Raw genomic sequence first — 19983 nt, 5'->3', positions numbered from 1 at the left:
AGTTTCAAGGCACTGAGTTTTGCCAATAATCAGTGAGCTTGGAAAAGGACCCTGAGCATCAGATGACATTGCAGCTGCAGGCAACACCTTGATTTCAGTCTAATGAGACTCAGAGCCGAGGATCCAGCTAACCTGTACCTTGACCTTGACTCACGAAAACTGTGAGACAATAAGTTTATGTTGTTTTAAGCCATTAGGTTTGTGATAATTTGTTATACAGCAGCAGAAAGCGAATACACAATCCACTGCACAAAGAATTATCTTCCATAATATAAATAGAGATGCTAAAAACCCATTTCGATAAAGACGAACCAGAAAAATAGGCAACAGAGTTCAAAAAGAGAAAAGTAATACAATATTCTTAAACATATGCAGAAATGCTCGATTTGACTCATTTATGATATAAGATAGAAAGATTAGAAGTTCTATAACAGTGTGTTGGCTAAAGAGTTAGAAAGCAGGGGGCCATCTGGGTGGCTCAGTCATTAAGCCTCTGCCTTCAGCTCAGGTCATGATCCCAGGCCTGGCATCGGACTCCCTGCTCAGCGGAAAGCCTGCTTCTCCCTCTCCCACTCCCCCTGCTTATGTTCCCTCTCTCACTGTCTCTCTCTCTGTCAAATAAATAAATAAAATCTTTAAAAAAAAAAGAGCTAGAAAGCAGGAACACTAATAATTGTTGACAGAAGTATAGATTGGTACATCCTCTGTAGCAAGCAATTTGGCAATGCTACAAAAATTAAAACTGCACATGCACTTTGACCAAGCGATTTCCATTTCTGGGAATTTTAGTTTATCTTCTAGATTTACTGTGATACAAAACTGGCAATAACCTAAGTGTCCATCATAGGGACTGAATAATTTTGACACATCCATTAAAAGGAATGATAAAGCACACTCATCGTGTACTGGTTAAAAAAAAAAAAGATCTCCAATATATGCCGTTAAATGAAAAAAGAAAGATAAAAGTATATACATACACATATGTATACATCATTTTAAAGGAACAAACATATATATATAAATATATATATATATCCTTATATTTGCAGAGAATAACTATAAAAATATACGCAAACAAAAATAGTAACAGTGGTTGCAGAGGGAAAAGAAACTGAGTGTCTCAGGTATGGAACAGAAATATAGAATAGGGAGAGCCCACACAGAAGAAGAAATACACCTTGAAGCCTAAGAAAATCCTTCTCCATGAGCTCAGAGGTCTTAAAATTTGCTCCAGAAAACAAGAATTCAAAAAGAAAATGGATATCAAAAAATTGGGGTAATCATGGAACCAGATCTTAAACTGTATTTTAAATCAGCATGGCAATTTTTCAAGTGCTATCAAATTTCATCTCTATCACAATACTAAGTCATTTTCAACAAAATAACTTCTACACTTGTTGCTAAAGAAAAAATTAATTTAATCTAATTTTACTAAAAATATGTACTTTTCATATGCTATTCATTTCTTTTACTTCTAACCTATGAAGAAAGGTAAACTTTTTCAAAATATCAAAGCTATGGCAAGCTTTAATATCAGAAGACAGGATAACTCCAACCTTTATGCTGTAAATGAGTTCAGAAGTTGTTACTCTTGTCATGCACCCAGTTTAAGAAGCACAAAACATAAAATTCTATTTATATCCTTTTCAGTCAGGGTAATCTTTTCATGGTCCACTGGCAAGATCAATTTTGATATTCAGTGTCAGATCAAAATGCCTATAGCCCGTTCTAAAACACTTTTATACGTGTGCCATATGTACATAATCAAACGGTGAGACATTTTAATAGCTTTCAAATGGCAGAGTTTATAATTATGTACTATCTATGTCAACCCCAATTAGCGTAAATCTCAGTTCAACTATGTGTTATCTTGGACCTTAACCATCTTTTCATAGCAAAGTTTTGTTTCTTGACTACTGAATCTGTCTCTATAGCTTTCAGTGAACTAATCATATGAATTCCCAAGCATTATGTAAAATATGTATGTCCATAATGTACTGATTTCCAATATGAAGGCTACTACGACAGTCCTTTCATTCAATTATTTAACAAATTTCTATGCAGGGTCATTTTTCCCACCACGTAGAACAGTTGAGCAGTGAAAACCTTTTTGGAGAGCATGAGAGTAACACAGACAGGCTAAGAAATAGAGACAAGAAACTGAGACAGAGTTCACAGTATTTGAGCCCGTAACACCAGTTGTTTTGTTTTGTTTTGTTTTTTAAAGATTTTATTTATTCATGAGAGACAGACAGAGAGAGGCAGAGGGAGAAGTAGGCTCCCAAGGAGCAGGGAGCCCGATGCGGGACTCGATCCCAGGACCCTGGGATCATGACCTGAGCCGAAGGCAGGTCTGAGCCATCTGAGCCACCCAGGCACCCACTGTAACTCCAGTTGTTCATAAGGTCTATCCTCATTCTTTTCCTGGGGTTCTGTCAGACACTGCAAGGCCCTAATGATTCATTTCTCTTTTTCTTAAGCTCTTCTATGATTCCATTCATTCAGTATTTCAACAACTATTCACTGAGTACCACTCTGTGTCAGTTACTGTGCAAACTGCTAGGAATACATTGATGAAGAAGATACATGTCACGCTTGCATCGGAATTATTTTTAATTTGTTCAATTCCTCCCTTACTTTCATAAAGAAAATTTATGTCTTTTAAAATGCTTTTCAGAATGTCAGCATTTACTGGTACAGTGAAGTTCTTCTTTTAATGGAGTTTACTTGCGGGGTGCGCACACACACACACAACACATACACACACACACAAACAACTTAGAATTGAAAATGACTAAAATTAGTTTTAAAGAAAAATCATCAAAAAGAAAAGTCATGCTTGACACAATGGCGTGTAAAATACACCTTCTGTATCTGTGTGATTTTGTCAACTTTAGATTTAAAATAACTGACTTCTAAAATAGATGTTCCTTCTTCGCGGGATATTATTTTCTTTTTTGAATGTATGTTTTCAGTGACCACAGGCTCCCTAGTGGAAGTCAAATGAAACAAAAATTTGTGCAAATTACACACTCATCAATAAAAATGCAATTTTCTTTTTTTACCACCTTGCTAATGAAATACTTATCACAAAGTTTTTAAAAACTACAAAATAATAAAATACATAAACAGTTATAATTTATACTATACAATAAATGATAATAGCACTGTAGAAACAACACCCAGACTACCTTCTATATACACCCTACAACGAAAACTGTTCAGTCTCTATTTCCTGCACATGCTTCACATACACCTCACCTATAATTTCTAAAGTCTCCCACAAACCTTACTTCCTGCATCTCACATGCTAAAGAATGAGCCATGATAAAACTGCCCTCGATACCAAAGGGCAAGTGGAACAGTCATGTCAAATCTTCCCCCACAACCAGCAGCGACATGTAGACCACACTTTGCTTTGTCAGCGAGCACCTCGCATCCTGCTCATAAAAGAGAAATGTTAACTATCGTGAGTCTGAAAAGTTAGGGGAAAGATGGATTCTTGCTGGTTGCATTTCAAAAGAGAGCTCTGTTCACTGCACAGGCATCCCACACAGAATGAAATCATGTCGGGAGCTGTAAGTACAAAGTGGAGACCTACCAAACTTACCCCAACTTATTTTAGTGCAACTGTTAATGAAACACTTCATATAAAAAAAAAATCCAGGATAAATGCCAATCTCTGCAGGTTGCCAGGAGAGAGCAGGTGCAAACTGGGACCATCCTAAGCAAACTGGCACACATTGCAATTCCTTTTATAGGTCACTTAAAGGAAGGAAACTGGAGAATGGTTCAAGTTTAATTCAGTTGAAAATAGAACTAAAAATTCTTTTTCATCTAAATATTGACATTAAAACTGTTAAAGTTATTTATTCCGAGAGAAGAGACTTTTACACTGTCAAACCAATTATAATATGTTAAACATTCTTTTTTTAAAAAAGACATAGCTTGCCTTTCAGAGCTCATATCATATTCTTAAAAATAGGTCTCAAGTGTCGGCTATATTAGAAAATGTCATTATATATTTTCAAGTCTGTGTTTTGATCATTCTGCCAATAAAAGACAAAGATGGTACAGAAATGACATCAGTCATGTTAAACACATTAGTATTATAATTTTCAATCATTCCTCATCTGTTCCAAGCATTTATTGAATGTGCATAATTCAATGGAAGTAGCACCAAACACACAGCCATCTTTGTTGCCTTTTTGTTTCATCTGATATTCTAAAAAGTATAAAAAGAAATATCTAGGAATAAAGGTTATAAAGCTACTTGCTTCCAAGTTACTAAGATTCTTCCTTCTCCTAAGGCAACCATCAGAGCTTTACCTTTTCTAGTTCCTTAGCTCTTTATAATTAATCTCTTTCTTAACCATGCTTTGATTCCCTTCCTTTTTTTAAAGATTTTATTTATTTATTTATTTATTTATTTATTTGATAGAGCGAGCACAAGCAGGGGGAGCAGCAGGGAGAGGGAGAAGCAGGCTCCCCACTGAGCAGGGAGCCCGATGCGGGACTCGATCCCAGGACCCTGAGATCATGACCTGAGCCGAAGGCAGATGCCCAACCGAGTGTCCCCTTTGATTCCCTTTCCAAAATTATTTCCCTTGGGGTGCCTGAGTGGCTCAGTCCATTAAGCATCTGCCTTCAGTTCAGATCATGATCCCAGGATCCTGGGATCGAGCCCCACATCGGGCTCCCTGCTCAGTGGGGAGCCTGTTTCTCCCTCCCTCTCTCTCTCTCTCCCTCTCAAATAAATAAATAAAATCTTTTTTAAAAATAAAATTATTTCCCTTTATATATTTTTATCTTCTTTCTCTCATCTTCATGTTACTTTTCCCTCATCACATATTTCAGGTAAAGAATTAGAATAAGATTTCATGAGAACTATGTCACAGTTTCAGAAAACAGCTCACAGAAATAGGCTACATAGTCCCTAAGTCATATGTAATCCACAGTTAATAAATTCTAAATACAACTGATTTGGTTCTAGGTCCACTATCAGCATTCTATAAATATAGGCATCTCTGAATATACTGAAAAGAACCATTGTTGAAAGGTTATGAAGAAAAATTCATTATTTCTAATCCAAATTCATAACAAATCTTAAACACTTAGTACCAATAAAATTTCAATGAAACTGGGACACCTGGGTGGCTCAGTCAGTTAAGCATCTGCCTTTGGCTCTGGTCATGATCCCAGGGTTCTGGGATTGAGTCCTGCATCGGGCTCCTTGCTCAGCAGACAACCTGCTTCTCCCTCTCTCTGCCACTCCCCCTGCTCATGTGTGCTCTCTCTCTCTCTCTTTGACAAAGAAATGGATAAAATCTTTAAAAATTTCAATGAAACTGGCACTTAAAAATGTAGCAAACATAAGAGTAGATCTTAAAAGTTCTCATCACAAGAAAAAAATACATTATGTAAGGTGAAGGACATTAACTAAACTTATTTTGATACTCATTTTACAATATACACATATATAAAATCATTATGCTGTACACAAACTAATACCATGTTACATGTCAATTGTATCTCAATAAAACTGGAAAATTTTTTAAAGATAAAAAATTTTAATGTAGCAATTATGCACTTAATTCTCTTTTAATTTTCTTATTGAGAAATAATTTACATTCAGTAAAAAGTACACAAATCTTTTTTGTCATTGTTCTTCATTTTTTTTTCAAATTTTTATTTAAATTCTTGTTTGTTAACATATAGTATAGTACTGGTTTCAGGTAAAAAGTACACAAATCTTAAGTGTCACACTGCAATAGCTATTGACAAATATACACAATTACTAATCCATATCTCTGTCAAGATGCAGAACATTACTATCATTCCAGAAAGTTCCCACAAGGAAAACATTGTTATGATTTCTTCCTCTACCCATTTTTTGGTCTCTTCTTAAACTTTATATAAATGGAACCATATAATATATACTCTTTAATGTCTGGCTTCTTTTACTCAGCACAATAGTTCTGAGACTTATCCATGTTTCTGTGCATGTAAATAGTTCCCTCATTTTATTTGAATATACCACAATTTGTTTATTCATTCTCCTGATTGATGAACATATGGAAAGTTTCCATTTCCGAACTACTAAGAATAAAGCTAATATAAACATTATTATATAAGTATTTTTATAGACATACGATTTCATTTTTCTTAGGTTAATACCAGAAGTAGACTTACTGGGTCACAGGCTAAGTGTATATTTAGTGGGTTTTTTTTTTTTTAAGATTTATTTATATATTTGAGGGGGGTGGGGAGGGTGGAGAGGGAGAGAGAGAGAATCTCAAGCAGACTCCCCACTGAGCACAAAGCTCAATCTCACGACCTTGAGATCATGACCTGAGCCAAAACCAAGAGTCAGAGGCTTAACCGACTGAGCCACCCAGGCACCCCAATGTATATTTAGTTTTATAAGAAACTGTCAAAGACTTTTCCAAAACACTCGTACGATTTCACGTTTTACACTCTCACCAGCAAAGAATTAGAAGTCCAATTTGCTCTAAGTCCTCACAAATATTATGTGATATCATCTTTTTGTTGTTCTAAATTGCAGCCTTCCTAGTGAGTGCATCAAACTATCTGCAGTCTTGATTTGCATCTCACAAATGACTAAAGACATCAGACATTTTTTCTTATGTTTATTAACCATTCATATATTTTCTTTTGTGAAGAGCTTATTCTAATTTTTTGCATTTGGGGGCTATTTTTATCATTTAAATGTAAATGTTCATTATACGCCTTTTTAAGCTACATGTATTGCAAATATTTTGTCTTGAAATTTCTTGAAATACAAATTGATTATACATTTTACTAAGAATGTCTTCTGATGAGCAGAAGTTCTTATTTTGATGAAGCCTGACTTGTCATTTTTTTCCATGATTAGTGTTTTCTGTGCCTAAGAAAACACTGCCTACCCTAAAGTCATGAAGATATTCTCCTCTAGTTCCTCCCAAAAGCTTTATAGTTTTAGCCTAAACCAAGGTCACAATAACTTTCCCCTATATTTTCTCTAGGAGTTTTATATTTTTAGGTTTACATTTAGATTATGATCCATTTTCAGTTATGTTTATATGGTAAAAAAGTAAACCTCAAACTCCTTTTTTTAAAGTGGGTATTCAATTGTTCCAGTACCATTTGCTAAAAAAACTATCCTTTCTTTACTGATTTGCCTTTGTACCTTTGTCAAAAATTAGTGTCAATATATGTGTGGGTCTATGTATAGGCTCTCCATTCTATTTCATTGATTTGTGTTTATTTATGCCAATACTGCACTATTTTAATTACTGTAGATTCATCATGTCTTCAAATCACAGAGTGTTAGGTTTTCTATCTTCATTCTTTTTAAAAGCTGTTTTGGTTATTCCAAACACTTCTATATGAATTTAAGAATCTCTTTTTATATACGGATTCAACTAGGGAGAAATGACATCTTAACAATATTTAGTCTTTTAATCTATGAACACGATATATCTCGTGATTTATTCAGAACTTTTACTTCTTTCATCAGCATTTCATTGTTTTCAGCATACAGATCCTGTGCATATTTTGTCAGATTTATATCTAAGTACTTCAATCAGTTGGTGCTAGTGAAAATATAGTTCATATTTTTAAGCTCTTATAAATAATACTATTTTTTTAAAGATTTTATTTATTTGACACAGAGACAGACAGCCAGAGAGGGAACACAAGCAGGGGGAGTGGGAGAGGGAGAAGCAGGCCTCCTGCAGAGCAGGGAGCCCGATGCGGGGCTCAATCCCAGGATCCTGGGATCATGACCTGAGCTGCAGGCAGATGCTTAACAACTGATCCACCCAGGTGCCCCATAAATAATAGTATCTTAAATTCCATTTTCAAGTTGTTCTTTTTTAGTATTTAAAAATACAAATGGTGGGGCACCTGGGTGGCTCAGTCAGTTAAGCGTCTGCCTTCAGCTCAGGTTGTGATCCCAGGGTCCCAGGATCGAGCCCCGCATCAGGCTCTCTGCTCAGCAGGGAGTCTGCTTCTCCCTCTGCCTGTCACTCTGCCTACTTGTGCGCACACTCTCTCTGTCAAATAAATAAATAAAATCTTTAAAAAAATACAAATGGTTATCTGATATTGACTTTATATCCTGCCACCTTGCTAAACTCACTTATTAGTTCTGATAGCATTCTTATAGACTCCTCTGATTTTTCTTATAAAGGCAGTCATGTCTCTGTGAATTAAGAAAGTATTTCTTTCTTTTCAATCTGGATGCCTTTTATTTTATTTATTTATTTTAGTCTTATTTCATTCACTAGAAACTCCACTACAGTGTTGATTAGAAGTGGTGAAAATAGGCATCCTTGTTTTGTTTTTGATTTAAGGGGAAAGTATTCATTATTCAAGAGTAGATGTGGTATCAGCTGCAGAATCACCATAAATACATTTGATTGCGTTAAGAAAGTTCCTTCCTATTCCTAGTTTGCAGGGAGTTTTTATTAAAAATGGATGTTGGAGTTTGTCAAATGATTTTTCTGTATCTATTGAAATAATATGATGTTTCTATTTTGTTAAAATGGTGAATTACCATGATCTTCAAACGTTAAAACTAACTCTACATTCCTGAGGTAAACCCCATTTGGTCATGATGTAGTATCCTTCTAATATCCTCATGGATTCAATTTGCTAAATTTGTTTCGAAATTTTGCATCTCTATTTATGAGGGATGTTCATCTGTAGTTTGGTTTTGGTTTTGGTATCAGGATAATGTTAGCTAAGAGAAGGAGTTGAGAAATATTCCCTCCTCTTTAATTTTCTGGAGGAGTTTATGTAGAAATGGCATTATTTCCTTAAAAGTCTGTTAGAATTTACCAGTGATGCCATCAGGTCCATGGTTTTATTTGTGGGAAGGTTTTTAACCACAAATACAATTTCTTTAGTACATATAAGGTTACTTAAGCTATCTATTTCTTGGGCGAGCTTTGGTAATTTGTGTCTTTCAAGGAATTTGTCCAGTTCATCTAACTTGTCGATTTTGTAGGAAGAACGTTTTTCAAAATACCTCCTTTTTTAGCATGTTAATATCATTGAAGTCCATGGTAATGTCATCTCTCTTGTTCATGATACAGGGAATTTCTATCTTCTCTTTCTTTTCCCAATTAGTCTGTCTAGAGGTTTAGCCATTTTATTGATCTTCTCAAAGAATCAGCTTTGGCTTCATTATTTCTATTTTCTCTTTCACTGAGTTTTGGTCTCATTTTTATTGTTTTCTTTATTCTGCTTACTCGGGTTTAATTTACTTTTCTGTTTCTTAAGGTGGATGCTGAGATCAATGCTTTGAGATCTTTCTTATTTTCTAATATAGGTGCCTAGTGCTATAAATTCTGCCCTGAGTACCGCTTTAGTGGCAGCCTACAAATTCTGTGCTGTGTTTTCATTTTAATTCAGTTAAAAATGTTTTCTATACTCTCTTTTGAAATTTTCTTTGATCATTAGGTTATTTAAAAGTACATTATTTAGCTCCCAAAGATTAGGAGATATTTTCATAGATCTTTCTATTACTGGTTTCTCATTTATTTCCATTGTGATCAGTGAATATATTTTTTATTACTTGGATTCCTTTCAATTTAATGAGTCTTGTTTAATGGCTAGAATATGGTCTATCCTGGTAACTGTTCTGTGTAAACCTAATAAGAATGAATATTCTGCTGTTGTTTAGTGGATTGTTCTAGAAACATCAGCTAGGTCAGATTGTTTAATATAATTGCTCAAGTCTACTCTATCTTTGCTGATTATCTGCCTACTTCTTCTATTAGTTATTAAGACAAGAGTATCGAAATCTCCAACTATAATTGTGGATTTGTCTAATCTCTCCTTACAGTTTTATCAGTTTTTGCTACATATATTTTGAAGGTCTGTTAACAGAGACATAAACAAAAACGTTTATGTTCTCGGGCGCCTGGGTGGCTCAGTTGGTTAAGGGACTGCCTTCTGCTCAGGTCATGATCCCAGGGTCCCACATCAGGCTCCCTGCTCAGCACGGAGTCTGCTTCTTCCTCTGACCCTCCCACTCTCATGCTCTGTCTCTGTCTCATTCTTTCTCTCTCAAATAAATAAATAAAATCTTTAAAAAAAATAAAAATGTTTATGTTCTCTTGATTAACTGACCCTTTTCATTATGAAGCAACATTCTTCATTCCTGGTAATGTTGCTTACTCTGATACCTACTTTGGTCTTAGTACAACCAGTCCAGCTTTCTTTCTGGCTTTATTAGTAGTTTTAGCATGGTATATCTTTTCCATTCATTTACTTTTAACTGTATTTGTCTTTACATTTAAAATGTGTTTAACTGATGATTACCAGTAGGGAGGGGGTGTGGAGAGGCGTTAAATAGGTGATGGGGATTAAGGAGTGCACTTGTTGCGATGAGCACTGGGAATTGTATGTAAGTGATGAATCACTAAATTCTACACCTGAAATTAATATTACACTGTATGTTAAATAATTGGAATTTAAATAAAAATTTGGAGAAAAAAAAATTTGACCACTATTCCTTCAAATTTTTCTTAGTGCTCTTCATGCTCTCCTCTCCTTCAAGGACCACCCAGTTACATGTATATTAAATACTTGATACTATTCCATAACTAATGATGGTCTTTCACTTTTTAAATTATTTATTCATTTTTTATCCTGTATTTCATTTTGCATCATTTCTGTTGGTCTTCAATTCACTAATCCTTTCTTCCTTGGTACCTAATCTTCCATTATCCCCATTAAGTATATTTTTCATTTCAGATATTTTAATTCTCATCTTTACAAGTTTAATTTGGATTTTATTTTTCTATGTTACTTATTTCTACTTTTTTAAATTGTATGGGATACAATTATAATAACTATTTTTAAGTTCTTGCCTGCTAATTCTAATATCTGTATCACTTCTGGGTTGACGTCCAGTGTCTATTCACTGTCCCATTATTGATTGAGTTTTCCTGCTATTTTGTACCTGGTTATCTTCGATTGGATGTCAAACACTGTGAATTTTATTTTGCTGGGTACTGAATATTTTTGTATTCCTATAAATCTTCTTGAATTTCTGGGGGCAGTTAAATGACTTGGAGACAGCCTGATCTTTTCAGGTTTTGCTTTTATGATTTGCTATTCTGTCCCACAGTAGTGCTCATTTAGCATTAATTATTCCCCATTGCTGAGATAAAACTTTCTAAAATACTCTACCCAATATTCCAGGAATCTTGAGGTTTTGCAGTCTGTCTGCTGGGAACAGACATTATTCTTGGTCCTATGTGAATGCAGGCCAGAGTTCCCTCTAATCATTTTGAGTGATTCTTTCCCTGGCCGCAAATAGTTTCTTCACACACATGTGCCAATCATTAGTCCACTGAATACACAAAAAGAACCCTCTCCAGATCTCCAGGGTATCTTTATGCTCATCTCTCTCCTCCCTGGTACTCTGTCTAGCAAACCATAGCTGCCTTGGTCTCCCCAAGCCCTCAGAACTGTCTCCTCAACACAGGAAGACATCTAGGCTCTGCGTATACTCTTCTCCCTGTGCAATGGCTTATAAACTCTCTCAAAGCAGCATGTTAGGACAATCACGGGGCTCACTTTGTTTATTTTCCAACTCTCAGGCATTACTCTCCTTTGTTGCCTAATGCCCAATTTCCAAAAAAACCACTGTTTCAACTATATTGTCTATTTTTTCAGATATCTCTGGCTGAAAGGTAAATCCAGGCCCTATTACTCCATCTATACTAGAAGCAAAAGTTTTAAGCATGTATTTTAACTATTACTTTTACTTTAATCAAATGTTACACAGTGAAGGAAATAATCAATGAAACTAAAAGGCAACCTACAGAAAGGGAGAAGATATTTGCAAATGACATATCTGATAAAGGGTTAGTATCCAAAATATATGAAGAACTTATAAAACTCCACACCCAAAAAATGAATAATCCAATTAAAAATGGGCAGAAAACATGAATGGATACCTTTCCAAAGAAAGCATATAGATGGTCAATAGACATGAAAAAATGCTCAACATCACTCATCATCAGGGAAGTACAAATCAAAACTACAATGCGGTATCACCCGTACCAGTCAGAATGGCAAAAATCAACAATACAAGAAACAACAGGTGTTGGCAAGGAAGTGAAGAAAGGGGAATCCTCTTACACTCTTAGTGGGAAGGCAAACTGGTGCAGCTACTGGAAAACAGTATGGAGTTTCCTGAAAAAGTTAAAAATAGAACTATCCTATGATCCAGCAACAGCACTACTAGGTCTTATACCAAAGAACACAGAAATAGTAATTCAAAGGGATACATGCACCCCAATGTTTAGAGCAGCATTATCTACAGTAGCCAAATTATGGAAACAGCCCAAGTGTCCATTGACTGAAGAATGCATAACGAAGATATGGTACATGCACACGCGCGCGCGCGCACACACACACACACACACACACACACACACACACACACACACAGTGGAATATTACTCAGCCATAAAAAAGAATGAAATCTTGCCATTTGCAACAATGTGGATGGAGCTAGAGAGTATTATGCTAAGAGAAATAAGTTAGTCAGAGAAAGACAAATACTATATAATTTCACTCATATGTGGAACTAAGAAACAAAAACCAATGAGCAAAGGAGAAATGAGAGAGAAAGAGAGGGAGAGAAAGAGGCAAACCAAGAAATAGACTCTTGAGAACAAACTGATGCTTACCAGAGGGAAAGTGGGTGGGGGGATGAGTAAATAGGTGATGGGGATTAAGGAGGGCGCTGGCTGTGATGAGCACCAGGTGTTGTAGGGAATCACTACATGGTACACCTGAAACTAATAATACACTGTATGTTAACTAATTGAAATTTGAATCAAACTTTTTAATTAATTATTTAATGAAATGTCACAAAAGTAGTTGGTAGGTTTTAAGTATCAGACAATAAGGAAATTATGGTGATTACCAAACTACTAAATTTTCACTATACTTTATTTGCCTTAAAACTTTACATTTTGATCCAAGATAATCACCTTATATTTTTATTACTCTCTTCTCATCAGTTACACCTGGTAGCATGATCACCATCTAACAGAATGCACTGAAATGTAATTGAGTCATGACATTTTTTTAGTTTTCCACTCTCACCTAATTAAAATCCCAGAAAAAATGATAATAAAGTTTCTCAGTACTTCCATTACGTGTCATTATTTAAGCAGTAAAATGTAGAAACAAATATTTAAGAATCTGGGATGCCTATGAAATATTATTTGTTTGCGTTATGTTTCTTAAAATTCTTCATAGTCCATTAGAAGCAGTTAACTCCGTTACTTTTTCCTAGTACTTATTAATTTTTGTTTTATAATAGAATAAGGAAGTAGGGAAAATAGAGTAAGAAATATTACATAGTAATATAATTACAAGATCAAAGTCAAAATGTCCTTATTGGAGATTTAATCTAACATGTCAGATACATTCAGTTTTATATATGAATCATGGTGAAATTATTTGAGACATGTAGTAACAGATAATATCTAACTGAAATTTGATAAATATCTATTGAATAAGTGGATTATAACAATGAGTTGTTACAATATGGAAGATAACCCTCTATTAATTGACTACCAGTTATAGGAAAGAAAAAATAATGGAAGAGAAAACTTTCAAGTTTATACCATGGCAGAGACCTTAAAATACAACAAAGCAAAGAATTTTACAACTGGAAGTCTTTTTGAGATCTTACAGACTGCCTTTCTTATTTCAGAGATGAGAAAATGGAGACACAAACAAAAGGTATACATCTACAAATGATAATAGTAAAGAGAAGAAGTAGGAACAGGAACTATGCCTTCTGATTTCCAGTTTTCATCCCTTCCACCAAACAAATTAGCCATAACATTTCTTACTTTTTAACTTCTCCCAATGTCCTAGGAAGTGCTAAATAAATACTAAAATTATACATAAAAGAAAAAAAATTTAACTGTTTCCTAAATTTTAACTACTAATTTTCAACTATGAAAATTATGAAGCATCCAACTTTTAAATAATTTCAAGTGTATAAAACGTCAACTAAATGTTGTAAGACAAATTTATTTTAGTTTTTATTTAATTTTATTTTCTTAACAAAAATATAGTTTTTTTTTTAAAGATTTTATTTATTTATTTGACAGAGAGAGAGAGAGCGCACAAGCAGGAGGAGCAGCAGAGGGAGAAGGAGAAGCAGGCTCCCCACTGAGCAGGGAGCCTGATGCGGGGCTCGATCCTAGGGCTCTGGGATCATGACCTGAGCCGAAGGCAGACACTTAACCAACCGAGCCACCCAGGTGCCCCGAAAATTTAGTTTTTAAGTGGTTATTTCACCCACCCTCCTCTAGATCCCACCTTAGATTCCTTAACCCAGCGGTTCACATCCCTCCTCCAACCCAAGGCCTCTTTGTAAAACAAATATTCTGTAACATCCCCTTTACTACTTTGAAAATGAGTCCAGAGATAAAATATCCTAAATATATATATATTTATATAAATATATATATTTATATATATTATATATATTTATATATATATAAAAGTTATATAAATATACATATATTTATATAACTTTTAAGATATATGTATATTCCTTACTGTATAATAATGGGGAAATAAGTAATTTATAAAAAATAGAACATATTTAAATAAGTAATGCTCAGCCACAACATCATAATAAAGGAGTTAGGTGCTTGCAGCTACATGAATGTAGTCAATCTGCCACCAGGTAGCTAGCTGGTTTCCACCTTTGTCCTCCATTCAATAAATATGTCAAAACAGTGTATTCAAATGAACAATTACGTTGCCTCTAAGAACCTTACATGTTCACTAAGTGGTATGCCTCTTGGTGGCAGAGCTACAGAGGACAACTGCCATTGAGCTATTAAAGGCCACTGGTGTTTCCCTCCCTAAGACCTTCTTAGATGCCCTTCTGCCTCACTACTGGCCCGCACGAGAAGTACTGGCATCACTTGGAAGCCTGTGAAAATACAGATTAGCAAGTCCTACTTCAGAAGTACAGAATTCAAATCTATATTTTAATAAGATCACCACATTACATGTGTGTAAATACAGGCTGAGAAGCCATTGGGCATTACTGAGGGACACAACAAAGGGTAAGCAAACGGCACATAATTTTTTAAAAATGGTGATTTCAAATCTATTCTGAAAAAAAAACATATCTGAAAACTTCTAACAATATTTTGCATCTAAATTGATAATAAATATATGCCACTGTTATGAATAAACTAATTAAGTAAATATTCATTAACTCAAAGCCAAGATCTAGGGCCAATTGATATTCATTCACTCAATAAATACTAAGGGTCCAAAACCTTTGAGGGAAGAAAACTCATAAAACAGGTCAAAGCTACTGTAGTTAAAGATTAAACTAAAACTCCTTAAAAGAAGAAAATGTAAAATATTTTTGTATCTGTCAAACACAATTCTAAGATCTATAGAGATTTAAATTAATTGAGCCAAATCTTCTCTTTTTGGAGGCCACCAGTTTCTAAATGATACTGAGGAAACAAATTACTAATAATACTTTAAACCGAAGTTATATTCCTTATCAGTAGCTCCATTTCACTGTCTAGCTCAAACTGCTAGAAGATCCATTCTGGTAAGGAAGGAGAGCGATGCAGAAAGAAAAAGCGAAATAGAGAGAGACAGGAGACCCAGAGGGAAAAATGGAAGGAAAGAGGGAGAGAGAGCCTGGGAGAGGGGCAGGGAGAAAGTAGAACAAGAAAACAGGCCTAAAATATGGAAAGAGCCCAGATGTCCATCCACAGATGAATGGATAAAGAAGATGTGGTATATCTACAAGAAAACAGGCTTAACTGAAATGATTTAAACAGTAACAAAAAATGAGCAAAGAAAGCAGACATATCAACAGAACAAGAGAACTAACTACTCTCTAGCGTAGGAGCTGGCCAACATTTTCTGTAAAGGGTCAGAGAGTAAATATTTTAGGCTATGAAAGCCATATAGTCCCTTCTAACTGCCCAACCCTGGAGTTGTAGCTGAAAATAGCCAGAAACACTAAGTAAATGAATAGTATGGGGTGTTCCAGGAAAGCTTTATCTACAAAACATAGGTGGCAAGCCGGATTTGGCTTGGAGGCATAGTTTGCTGACCCGGCGCTCTAGGGGAAAGAATTCTGTGGGTTCAGAGATGCACAAATAACAAATTGCTACAGAATCTACATTTAAAAATGAAACAAATGCTCTTTTTTTTGCTAATGATAAGGGGAACTGAATTATTCTTGAAGAGAAAGTATTTTTCAAATAAAAGCTTTTACAAATTATAACCAATTCCATTTTCTAGGCATAACTACTAAATCTAAAACACTCTAACTTCTTCCCTGACTGAGTAATTCCTTATACACAAAAGGAGCTACTGGTTTGACTTATATGAGAATCAGAAAGGAAGGATATACTTACAGAATACTTTGAGTCATTAAGGTACACACTTACTAGTAATGGCAGCCAAAGTCACCAGGCAAAAGAGAAGGGAAAAAAAAAAAAAAAGAACTACTATATCTTGCTTCCTCACAATGGATCAAATTCTACTGTTCATCCAGGCTAATCCTTTGTCAACAGAAGAGTTGAGAGATAATACTGAAAGAGATATATTTGTTCTCATCACCGCCATCTTCAAAGATTAGAGAGACGAATCTAGCTTCCTTACAAAGATGAATTAATCATTCATAAACTTGTTGGATTTATTTTTAACATCCACAACTTCCTGATGAAATGCATCCCAAAACTTCATAATCTATTATATGATGCAGTGTTTTAGTATTTCCTTTTACTTCTTCCTAAACCATCTTTCTAAACTCCAAAGGAAACTATCTCATGTGTCTATCTAGTTTTTGCAGAAGGCATCCATGTTCCCATCATCCGTTTTACTTAGTCATTCATTCATTGAAAATCCTACCTCCACTGGTTATCATCTATTTTTTCACCCAAATTCATATACCGTGACCATTGTGGTTGCCATTTTACAGGCTTTATTGATTTCTAAAGTCCTCCCCACTCACACTGCATCATTTACCAGTCCCTACACAGCACTGTCTCCTTCCCGTATTTGTAATACTCTGCCTGAGTCCTTTCTCTGGCCACAAGAACATGCTTGGCCAGTGAGTCCCAAAGAGTTAACACCCTCTGGAACAACCCAAGACTGATAACAAAGGAGAGATAGGGATAAATACCCCAATCTCCTTCCCCATTAGGTAGGATACCTCTGAGGCCATTCTATCCTGTCTCCCAGAAGTCTCAGTAAAATTGAGACACATTGGCCAAAAGAGGTAACCTGCCCTTGAATATGCCTACTATTGTGTTTTTTTCTCTTAACTGGATCATTGCTCACTCCCCTAGAGGTGGTGCCTGGGACTGCCCTCCAAATAAACTATTTTGTCTGCTTAAGGTGCACTGCAATGGAAGATGGTCCTCTAAACTTAAAATTCTTGGGTTCCTGAGATTTTACACTGAGACATGTTCATAGTATTTCAGCCATGAAACCACCCTTGTTTTGCCCAAAGATAGGATTACATTGTTTTACTTTTGCTAGTTTTCAAAAGAACTGGTGAAGTCATCATTTTATTATTCTCATAAGACATAGCAATACATCGGGGTGACACTTTAGGCACTACATAAAGTGACTTCCAATTATCTTACCTGTGATAAATGAATGCTCAGAACCCACCATCTTATTAGTATAATTTTAGATTTGATTTTCCACAAATGCATGACTTTGAACTTATTCACACAGAAATTTATTGGCCACTTCTGGGTGACAGAAATAGTATAAACCAGATTTTTTTTTTAATTTGCAATTCAAATAGGAATGTGGTATAGAAAAATAATCTTCCCATGAAAATGTTTCATTCTCCCCTTCCAAAAGGCATGAAATATAGAACCATAAATACTATCTAAAAGTCCAACATTTTTAACATGAAGAAGCCCATAGAATTGATCCCAAATAGTAGTAACAGAGCTAGCCCACAGATAACAGCAAACTCGTGAAATCCTTTCGTCGGGATCTACCTGCTTGGAAAACTACTTCATCCTTCAGCCCAAGGTGGAACTTCTAGAGACCTCAGTAACTTTTCCCATTCTCTTACTTCCCACTTCTGGCTAGTTCCTTCAATGCAACTTCTCTAAACTGTCTTAAAACCATCTCTTCTTCATTCCCATGGCTCTTATCCCAGTCTGTCTTTCCCATGCCAATAGCCTTCTATCTAAATCCCCTGTTTTATTTCATTTCTTTATTCTGGAAAATCAGAATAAACCTAAGATTGTTCAAACTTCTAAGAGCTCAAGTCCTGAACATCACTTCCGGCATTTATATAAAACACATGGACATTGACATTACATTTAGACAACTTGTTGCCTAAACATTTCATATATTTTTATTTCTGTTTGGAATGAAGGTTAAAAATAATGTTTACCTAAAGATTAAACAAAATGTTTACCTGTCTGAAGCTATGTCACTGGCAATTTGGTGCTTCACTCCTGACCCATTTTTAATAGAATCCTGTCTCGTGAGCCCATGAGAGCGACTTTTCTCCACTGCAGGTACAGATAAGTCACCTGAGGGTCCTTGGAACTGGGCCTGCTCATGCACTTTTGCTTTCTTCTCCTGAGGTGCCTCCTCATTCCGCAGTCCTTGGAGAGCCTTCTGATCATGTTGCTGTGGTGTATTAGATCCACTATTATAAAACCACGCTCCTGATTTAGTGAGGATTTCTTGTTGTTTTCGGCACAAATTACATACCCACATAACCTGCACACGAAGACACAGGGAAGAAAAATTAGTGTTTCCAAAAGTTAAACACAAATCAAAAGAGAAGACAGTTCAAACCAACAACAAAAAATCATATGGTTATCCTTTCTGAAGTTAAAATATAATCCCAATTAACTGCTACCATTTATTATAGCACATATCTTTTAATTTTGTCAGCATAATTATAATAAAACAGGCAATGTTAACCAACAGCAGAAATACCAAACTAGAGTCCCAAATTACTGGTTGTTTATATGTATTCTTTAGTTACTTTTTATTTAAATTAGGAGCATGGTGTATAGGGAAAATGGATTTTGCTAGACAGACTTGGGTTAAAATACCAACTCTAAGATTAGAAATTGGGCAACCTTGAACAAGGTGCTGAGCCTTCATATCCATAAAACAGTTTCCTTAGTGATAAAATAGGGAAACTGGGATGATAGTACTTTTTTTTCCTATATTGTTTTGAGAACTAAAGATTGGAAATAATTTATATAAAATGTCCAGCACAATGCTTGCTATATGTTAGACTTCTAGTAGATGACCTACTAATAATTAGGTTAATCTTCTATCACCAATTAATTATATTATAAGCTTCTTAAAGGGGCATTTATTTCTTTTTAGTAGCTCTTAATGGCTAAAATAAAGCTAGGAACACTGTTGATCCGCAATATAAACCTATTAGTTGCTCATAATTTATAAAGGATACTTGTTTTTTCTTCTTTGTGGCAAAAAAAAAATTTACCACTTTAACCATTTTTAAGTACACAGTTCGATAGTGCTAAGTATATTCACAGAGCAGTGAAACCTATCTTCAAAATTTGTTCATTTTGCAAAACTCAAACTATACTCATTAAACAGCAAATCCCCTTTCTCCCCCTGCCTCCATCCCCTGGTAATCACCATTCTACACTTGATTTTTTAATAGATATGTTTTTCAGACTCCAGGAATCTAAGAATATTTTAACTACTATCTTTGTGACCAGAAAACCTTCACCTTCTTCTAAGAAATCTTTTTCAATTAATCAGGAAAAATAAAATTATATATTCATGAAATAAAAGGTGAGTTCATATTTCAAGTGAGTGTTTTCTGACGTTTATGTCAAATACTGAAACTTACACAGCTGTCAAGATTGCCAAACACTTCTTTATAGTTTAAATAAGTTATAATAATAACAGATA

General features: G+C 35.0%; 1 protein-coding gene across 25 annotated transcripts in view; it reads right to left on the bottom strand.

The window, feature by feature from the left end:
* The window catches only part of RIMS2 (regulating synaptic membrane exocytosis 2), a 583419-nt gene that overhangs the window by 393782 nt on the left and 169654 nt on the right, over positions 1-19983 (bottom strand). For all 25 annotated transcript variants that reach the window (XM_027597538.2, XM_027597289.2, XM_027597533.2 and 22 more), the window contains one exon: positions 18491-18801. In XM_027597538.2, coding sequence (XP_027453339.1) covers positions 18491-18801 — 311 coding nt within the window. The remainder of the gene's footprint in view (positions 1-18490; positions 18802-19983) is intronic.

The sequence above is a fragment of the Zalophus californianus genome, chromosome 4 (genome assembly GCF_009762305.2).
Source record: "Zalophus californianus isolate mZalCal1 chromosome 4, mZalCal1.pri.v2, whole genome shotgun sequence".
NCBI classification, from domain to species: Eukaryota; Metazoa; Chordata; class Mammalia; order Carnivora; family Otariidae; genus Zalophus; species Zalophus californianus.
Note: the sequence above shows the minus strand (reverse complement) of the source record. Positions and strands in the feature narration are given on the sequence as shown.